Consider the following 9,446-nt stretch of genomic DNA (forward strand, 5'->3'; position numbering starts at 1 on the left):
ATAGGCCCTGGAAAATTATTATATGCAGCCAGGACAGGTGTGCTCTGATGAAAATCAAATAGACGCTCAGTGGGAATTTCAAGAAGTGTACCAAAAGGTAAATATGATATTTCTTACATCTTATACTTCTTCGATGAAATTGGAAGGAGCAGCAGAAAATATTCAAATAAACCCAAAAATTAAGTATTGAAGATCCAGTCGACTGTTTATATTGTAAGCAATTTACACGATGATTTGAGCATAAACGTCTTGAATGAAAAGATTAATAGTAATATTTGGCTGAGTGAAACAGACCTAATTGTTTTGGATATCTCAAGGTTTCACACGTTTTAACTTTTAACAATCTGATTCTGATTATGGGAAGAAATCACCTGATTCTGTTTGTTTCAACTTGCAGATCCAAATGCTTAAGGAAATGTGCCTGCCAGAATTGAGTGAAATGCATCAGATAATCGCTAATAAAGTTTCACAGGTAAGTTGTGCACTTGGTTTTTGGACTGGCCACTTTTACAACCTGACATGGCCTAACAAGTCTATTTGTATCGCCATCAATATATCAATGTAACATATAAATTCTATAACAAGCTATATACTATTCACAAATTATGAACAATGCGATTTATTTTCTAGACCCCTTACAATGTAGAATTTCCTGAACAACTTGATGAAGGTTGCTATAGAAACTCTGAAGCTGTTGAATCAAACTAAAGCCATTTATTGCCTGAGTTTTCTTATTTAACCTTGAATCTGTATCCTTCATATCAGATTGATTCCAGTCCATGGACAATACTCCTAACCGGGTCAGACACATTCATGTCCTATGCCGGGTCACGGCAGAAGCCGGATGAGAGTCCAACGTTCCTGAAAATTAAGGAAATATTGGAGCGGATCATAGCATTCATACAGGCTTCCAAGAGTGACATTTCTCCTGCCATGAAGGAAGAATTACCTTCAATTGAGGACCAGATCATGATTTTTATAAACATAAATAGGTCCAATGCCGTGGAACATCGACAAATTCGCTTCTGTCACAAACTTCATGTGCCACTGTGACAGGAAATTTGGAAGAATTTATTGTGAGTGAAAGTGACTTTGATTAAGTTTATTGTATGCTTTTAGTTTATGTTTCCTGACTTTATGTTGTTTCCTTCCTTTATCTTGTGTTTTGGGCTACCTGAATGGGAGATTCCTTCTCAGTAAACTGGGTTATTTCAGTTATTTTGTATTGAATCAAATATTCTCATTAGTGATGTTTCAGAATTTCTTAGTCCTGATTTTCAAATAAGCTACTATGTTCCTTTACTGAAATTTACATTTCTCCCTCTCTCTTCTTTTTTCCTCCGCTTATTCTTTAGTATTCTTCATCAAGTAATGCAGCACCATTGTCTGATCCCACTGAAAAGTTTGGTATGATGGCCGCCAAGTTCTCAATAATTACTAGACCAGTAGTTTTTGTGTATAAAAATTTGTTAGATTTTTCTGAGCAATAAAATTCTTAATAGGTTTTATCTCCAATTTTCTTATGACAATATCGAAGTGAACAAGTTGTATTAGAGGTATGATACCAGTGAATAAGGGTTTATTGAGAATAACTTATAAACAGTTTTTTAATCATGATTTACAGAATACGAGGTTGATATGAGATAAGTTTTGTTTCGGTTTACATGTTTATAAGTAATTCCGAACGTAATTCCAAAACAAGCCTAAGTTGTATTACTGCTGCCTTGCAAGTTGATATAGGTACTCATCATCTAACGAAGCCAGAAGTTGGAACTAAACTCCCATTCAACTTTACAAGGTTCAATTTTAAAGTGTCCTTTCTCGCTTGGGTATTAGATTCGGGGTTTTTTTTTTTTTTGTCTTTTTTGATAAGCTGGGTGTTAGATTCTTTAGGACCCATGATTGAAAGTTGAAAACAGCCTTGTTTGGTTTAAAATTAAATTGGTTGGACTCAAGAAAAGAAAACTCATGAAATAAATGACTTAGATGTTACTGTTAGGTTAAATTGTATTGTTCATCCGAAAAATAAAATATTGGAAGAATTACTCTTGAATGTCTTACAAAACAACTCAAATTCACAAAAATACTCTAAATTTCATGTCATTTAATTGTAAATAAGCTTAATTCGCATTTAACAAAATGTTATAATCATTAACTGGAAAAACTTTCACCTCCCCATCGTCATCGAGGCTGGATTCCCGCCACTGGTAAAGACCCGTTGCCAGATTTGTAAAAGGCTGGCCTCTCTAACAACAAGATAAATACTCCTCCGGTCCTTAATATAAGACCCCATTTGACTTTTTATTTGGTCCTAATTATAAGACCCCAATCCATTTTGTCTCTTATATTTATGCATTTTTTTCCAAGATAATCCTTCTAATAATGATAGTTTTAGCCAATATACTTAATTAGCAAGGATATTTTAGGAATGACAACACTTATTTATTATAAATAACCAACTTAACTTACTTCCTTAATCTCCTCAAATAAGTCAATTGGGTCTTATAATTAGGACCGAAGAGTACTTCCTTCAATTCTTGATATAAAATTAAATAATTAATTTACGAATATTAAAAAAATTAATTATATTAATTATTTATAATAAATAGGTATTATTTTATCTAAAATATCTTTACTAATCATACGTATTGAAACTATCCTTTTATGAAATCTTTAACATACAACATCATCATAGTAACTACTTTAGGGAAAATTGAATAACTATAAAAATTAAAATAGATTGTAATCTTATAATTACTAAAAGTAATATTAGCAAAGCGGCTTTGGTCTGGGGGTTGAACCTTAGACTTCATCACCAAAAGAACTTATAATCATTGTCCTATGAATAGTAATTGTCAAATTGCTATATTAAAGTTGTCTATTTTTGCTAGATCGTAATTAATAGCAGAGTTGTCAATGTTAAAAATGTGCTACTTTCGATACTTAATATAAGAACTAGTTGACTAATTTAAGTAGATTATAAAAACTAGTTAAGTTAGTTATTTATAATAAATAATTGTTGTCTTTCCTAAAATATCATTACTAATTAAATGTATTAGTTAGAACTATCATTTTTATAAAGATTATTTTGGAAGAAAATAGATAAATATGAGAGACAAAGTGAATTGGGATATTATATTTATAATCAAAATAAAAGTCATACGAGCTCTTATATTAAGGACCAAATGTAGTATGTAGTTATGGTATTTGTCAAATTTGTTATGCTTCTGGTCCTTAATATAAGACATAATTGTTGAGTTAATTTTAGTCCTAAATATATGAGCTATTTGTTATATTTATTAATTTTTTTATATGATCTTTATTGATACTCCCTTAACCATAATCAAGTAGTAGAAGAATGGAGGATATTAAGGAAAATAATTATGATATTTTAGAAAAAAAAAGCCATATTGCTTATCATTAATTAACTAACTTAACTTTGTTAATCTAATTAAATTAGCTAAATAAGTTTTATATTAAGGATAGAAGCACTATAATGTAGTTGTAAATTGTTTATATTGAAATTGTCTTCCTGTTGTTGAGTAATTGTTAGTGGAGTTGTTCATTTGACAGCTACCTTATCAAAATTAGTTATCAATTAACTATAAAAAGTTTTTAATTTCCATCGGAAAATTGTCAATAGAGTTCATCTTAAAATGAAAACATTCATTGACAATTTTTCTATCAAAATTTCTAAGTTTATTACATGTACAACAATTTGCATTATATTACTAAGTAAACTCAATGGCTCAATGATCACAATTTATTTTTGGCAATCAAAAGGTCGAGACTCAAGCCCTGCCAGAGCTACTTTACTAATATCTACCTTCTCGGTAAGCGGGTGGCTCCGGCGGCTCTGGCGATTGGCGAGGTGTTTTGGCATCGGTGGCAATGCGAAGGGGAAGAATTTTTCTAAGGGCATTTTGGGAGAACATGAAACTTTAGTACTACTTCCAATCTTTAATATAAGACCTCATTTGACTTTTATTTTGGTCCTAATTATAAGAACCCAATCCATTTTGTCTCTTATATTTATGTATTTTTCTAAGATAGTCCTTCTAATAATGGTAGTTCTAGCCATTACACTTGATTAACTAAGATATTTTAGGAAAGACAACACATGTTTATTACAAATAACTAACTTAACTTACTTCATTGATTTTCTCAAATTAATCAACTAACTCTTATAATTAGGACCGGAGGTAGTATGTCTGAGTGATTTCAGAGAAATTCTTAGGTACTCTGGGAGCACCACGTAACTTGAACACTCTCCAATAAAAACACACCAACTCAATCAATTGCAGGCCCACTTGTCAGCCTATGTGGCTCTTTTTCAATTGAAAATATTTCACAAAAAAGTTCTGCCACAATCGCTTCTCTCTCCCGTTTTCCAATAACACTCTTTCTTAAATTTTCTCTCTCTTCTCTGTTTTCCTTCCGCCTTTCTTGACGCCTTTTCCGAGTCTTCTCCTTCTTTTTCATCTTCTTTCTTATTCTTATTTTTCTTCACTGGTTTCTCTCTCCCCATGCTTCTTTTCGCCAATTTTTTTCTGGAGATGAAAAATTGCATTATAGCACACTAAGGTCCTGAGCATAACAGAGTTCAAGTGAGATATAGCATTTTCACTGAAATTAAAGAGCTGAGTCCACGTGCACAGCATTTGTTCAAAATTTTTAAACCCCTCTGGTGCCATTTTGCTGCTGCTAAGTTTGTTGAAGGATGAAAAATGAAGGAAGGAGCTGAAGCATGGGCGAGCAAAAATAGCTCTCATAATCTCAAGATTCATCGAGTGCTCATGAATAAGATGCTGTCCAGGATGGCACCCTTCAAATGGCTTGAGCACGAGCTAATCTTGGCTAACATAACGCCGGCGCCGGCGTCGGGCATTGTGGCAATGGAGACGTGGTGAAAGTGGGAGAAGCTGAGTAAGAGGGCTTTTGGGGGGGGAAGGAAGGGGCAAATGGGCTATTAGGATAGAAATGCAGGAAGGAGGAGAGAGAAGTTGGTAAAGGATGATGAGAAAGAAGGAGAAAAGAGACGGGAAAGATGAGGAGGAAAAGTGCAAAAGAGAGAGAAAATTTGAGAGGGGCGTAGTTAAAAAGAGGAGAGAGAAAAGGTTATAGTAGAATTTTTTATAAAATATTTCCTATTAAAAATGAGCCACGGAAGCTGACAAGTAAGCTGACAAGTGGGTCTGCAATTGATTGAGTTGGTGCGTTTTTATTGAAGAGTGTTCAAGTGACATGGTACTCTCAGTCTCAGAGTATCTAAGAATGCCTCGTGATTTCAAGGGACCTTTTCTTAACCTCGTTGTTTTGGTCTCCCTCCTCGAGTTCAGTTTAGTTTCATATTTGATCCAATGATAATTTCGATTATATTTATTTCTAGGTAGGAAAAAGTAAATTAAATATTATATTTCTTTTTGCCAATTAGTAAAGGACATATAAAAGTGTCAATATCAAGCTCAAATCTAGATCCTCATCCAAACATGACAAGTTACTATTATTAAGATAACTTGCCATTAATTCAAACACTATGGATAAAAACCATAAACGAGGAGTCATTATCATTTTCAGTATGATAATGTCGAAATATAAATAAAAAATAAATGTATTTGAATATGAATTAGTTACTACTTAATATTATTGGATGCTAGATGATTATCACACAAAATGCATAGTTATATGGTAAATTTGGACTATTAAGAAAAATCTCTTATGGATGTGTTTCTATGTGTTTTACAAACCCACTTGATTCATTATCCATAACAAAGATACATATTTAAAAGAATAAAATGAAACTATTTAATTAGTAGTGGACCCATTTTTGTAATGGCGTACAAAAAGGAATATCATTAATTGATGTGGAGTAACTCGTGATTTTATTGTACATCAATGATTTTACAAAAATTAATTGATCATTGATGCTTCTCCAATCAAATAGATTAATTTTGGAAATAACAATCCAGTATATGAATTCTCTTGGGTTGATGAATTGAGACCTAAAATTTCACATGAACCCAATTGATTTTGTGAGGGTTCAATAGCAATTTCATTTTCATTATGTGGTACATAGTATACAAAATATTACTCCCCTAATCTTTGATATATGACCTAATTATTGAGTTAATTTTAGTCTTAAATATAAAACTTATTTCTCATATTTATCAATTTTTTTAAATTACCTTTGTAGATACTCTCTTAACTATAATCAAATAGAAGAGAGAAATGAGATATTAAAAAAAATGATTATGGTGTTTAAGAAAAAATATGTCCCATTTCTTATAATTAACTAACTTACCTAACTTCTTTAATCTAGACAAATCAGTTAAATAGGTCTTATATTAAGAATCATAATAGTACCTTCTAATAGTAGTTCTTTTTTTGTAAGAAATTATAGGGTGTTTATCATTTAATCGTTTAAAAAGTTAAGTAATTTATGATGAAAAAAAATGGCCATTTAGATATTTTGGTAATGAAGATAAGATAGGCGTAATTTATTTTCATTAAATATTTTATCTTATGAGAATCATTGTCTTGCCCTTTTTGGTTAACTTATATTTTTAACCTAAGATATATTTCTCTAATTTATTTAATCACTTATTGACATTTTTGAAGTGCAATAAATTAGTACCTTTTCAAATTGCATGTTATTTTAAAAAAATGGAACATCTCCATTCCTTATGTGAAAAGTTCCCTAACCATCCTATATATCCATATGAAGTTGAAAATTTTATAAGGAAAAAGACACTAAAATACCCTCAAAATTACTAAATGACAAATGAGGGTATCTGAATTTCAAAATCCCAATTCAGACCCCAGGTACTTTTTTAGAATTTTTAAATCTTTTAAAATTACATAAATACTCTTTACTATTTTTTTTATTTTTTTTAAATACTACCGCCTCAGTAATTCCGTCACCGGAGCTCTGACGCCGGCAACCCTGCCGGTGACCAACCACTAGAGCTCCAGCGACGAGTCATCGGAGCTCAGGTGAACTATCACCGGAGCTCTGGTGACTATTCTTTTTTAGCTAGTGATTATATTTATTTTTAAACTCTAATGACATGTTACTGGAACTCTGGTGACTAGTTACCAGAGCTCCGGTGACTAGTTACCAGAGCTCCGGTGACTAGTTACCAGAGCTCTGGTGACTACTATTTCTTATGTATTAACTACTCTTTTTTAGCTACTGATTACATTTACTTTTAAACTCTGATGACTACTTCTGTTAAGCTACTGACTACTTTAATAATGCGATTTTCTACTCTTGTGTAGTCAATAGCTATATAAAAGTGGTCACTGGAACTTTGAAAACAAAGTAGTCAATAGTTAAAATAAAGTAGTCAATAGCTATATGGAACTAATCACCGACAGTAAGGACAATGTTGTCATTTTATAAAATTTGAAAATTCCAAAATGGTACCTGGAGCTTGAATTGAGATTTTAAAATTTACCTGCCCTAATTTGTCATTTAGTAATTTTAAGGGCATTTTACTGTTTTTTTCCCCAATTTTATATATGTGTTAGAGACAACATATATTTATATATAGTAATATATATATATAGGGTTAATATAAATTTTGACCCTTCAAGTTTATCCTAATTTTAATTTTGGTCTATCAGGTTTTTTCATTCAAAATATTAGTTCTTATAATCCAATAAAAATTTCAACCATCTTATCCCTTAAAGAATCAAAACTTATAGTTTGACACTTGAGGAACTAAAACTAAAATGAAAATAAACTTGAAAATCTAAAGATTATATTAACCCATATATATTTTCATAATCATTAGATATAAGCGTGGGGAATAAGAAAATTATTGTTATCATAGCCATAAGTGTGCAAAAATGAATTGATGTGATAATTAAGTAGGATTTGGATGCTCGTTTGGCTCTAAAAAATCACGTTGAAAACTAAATCATACATACGCGCACGCGCGCACACATGCATGTGTGTGTGCAAGTGTCTATTGGGTTCCTTAAACCACATTTGGTGTTACGCATGGAGGTCAAATGACTTTTTAACTAAGGGTCTATTTGGATGACAAGGGAAACCATGGTTTGGAAAGTTAAACCATGGTTTGCACCTAAAATCATTCAAACAGGCAGTGCTTTAGGCGAAACCTTGGTCCAGGTTGAAACCATGGTTTCATAAGAAGCAACAATTTTTCTCTTCTGGCAGAAATAATTGAAGGCATAAAGCATTGACCCAAAATACCCTTCTTGGCCGACATTTTGACTGGTTCTCTTCACTCTGCTCGCGCATTTCAATCACTTAGCTCGCGTCTCTCTGCTCACCGCTTCGCTCTTGTCGTTGGTGCGAGGAATTTCGCCGTCGCTCTTCACATCTCGCGGTCGCTCTTACTCGGTAAAGACTTCTGGCTCTGGCACTTCGTTTCGTGATGGAGATGCCAACCAGGGCTTAGCATTTAATAGGCTGGGACGAAGAAAGGAGGATGACAGGGCAAAAGCACGTGTGGGTTATTACTCGCTTTTATCACCAAAGAAACAAAAAGAGGATTTGAAAAGAGAAACGAATGGGCATGCAGCCACCTTTATATTCCTTTTGCTGGTAAAAGGACAAATTACCCATGCTTCTGCAATAGTTAACCCCAGGGATTCACCTTTATATTAATTATTTATTAATTATATTATCTTATAAATTAATTATGTGAGTAAAAATTATTTCATTAATAATCTTATTTCTTCAAATCAAAATATATTATAAAAATATCCCTTATATAATTATTAAGTGAACTTATACCCTTTTTGGTAATTTCCATATATAAAAAGTGCTTCTGGTAATAACTATCCAAACACTATCACTTCTCAGAATTACTTTTTCACAAAATCTATTCTCCACAAAGTCTATTTTTTCCAGAATCTATTCTTCAAACTATGGTTTTTACCAACATAATTATCATTGGTAAATATATAAACATATTAATCTTATATCTTATAAATATATATACACATATTAATTATTTATTAATTATATTATCTTATGTATTATTAATTATGTTGGTAAAATATATATTATTAACAATTTTATTCCTTCAAATTAAAATATATCATAAAATCTATCTTTTATGTGATTATCATATTAACTTATGTCTTTTTTTAATACTTTGTATATATAAAAAATGCTTATGATAATAACTATCCAAACATTCTCACTTCTCAGAATCACTTTTTCACAAAATCTATTCTTCACAAAATTTGTTCTGTCCAGAATCTATTCTCCAAAAGCTATTCTCCAAACCATGGTTTGGTTTCATCTAAACACCCCCTGGGTGTTTGGCAAGTCCGGGACCCAAACCATGGTTTGGATCCCAAAACCATGATTTTCTATGTTATCAAACAGGTCCTACAAAGTAATTTAAAATCAAAGCAGGTTTTAAAGCTTTGGAAAGCAACTTTTGTTATTTGAAATTGACTTTTTA

The 9,446-nt window shown here is 31.8% G+C and overlaps 1 protein-coding gene across 1 annotated transcript; it reads left to right on the top strand.

Annotated features, from left to right (window-relative positions):
* On the top strand, positions 1 to 1,053 carry LOC114735050 (mediator of RNA polymerase II transcription subunit 15a-like). Its single transcript, XM_028922701.1, has 3 exons — positions 1 to 97; positions 398 to 472; positions 766 to 1,053. The coding sequence occupies exons 1-3, from the start codon at positions 23 to 25 to the stop codon at positions 1,051 to 1,053; spliced, it is 438 nt and encodes a 145-aa protein (XP_028778534.1). The 5' UTR covers positions 1 to 22.
* The last annotated feature ends 8,393 nt before the right edge of the window (positions 1,054 to 9,446 follow it).

Source organism: Neltuma alba, unplaced genomic scaffold, assembly GCF_004799145.2.
Source record: "Neltuma alba isolate B1F8T4 unplaced genomic scaffold, ASM479914v2 tig00002662_pilon, whole genome shotgun sequence".
NCBI lineage: Eukaryota > Viridiplantae > Streptophyta > Magnoliopsida > Fabales > Fabaceae > Neltuma > Neltuma alba.

Coding starts and splice junctions, on each gene's coding strand:
- LOC114735050 (XM_028922701.1), top strand. CDS start 23: ATGCAGCCAGGACAGGTGTGCTCTGATGAAAATCAAATAGACGCTCAG. Junction 98..397: donor TTCAAGAAGTGTACCAAAAG/GTAAATATGATA, acceptor TTCAACTTGCAG/ATCCAAATGCTTAAGGAAAT. Junction 473..765: donor TCGCTAATAAAGTTTCACAG/GTAAGTTGTGCA, acceptor CCTTCATATCAG/ATTGATTCCAGTCCATGGAC.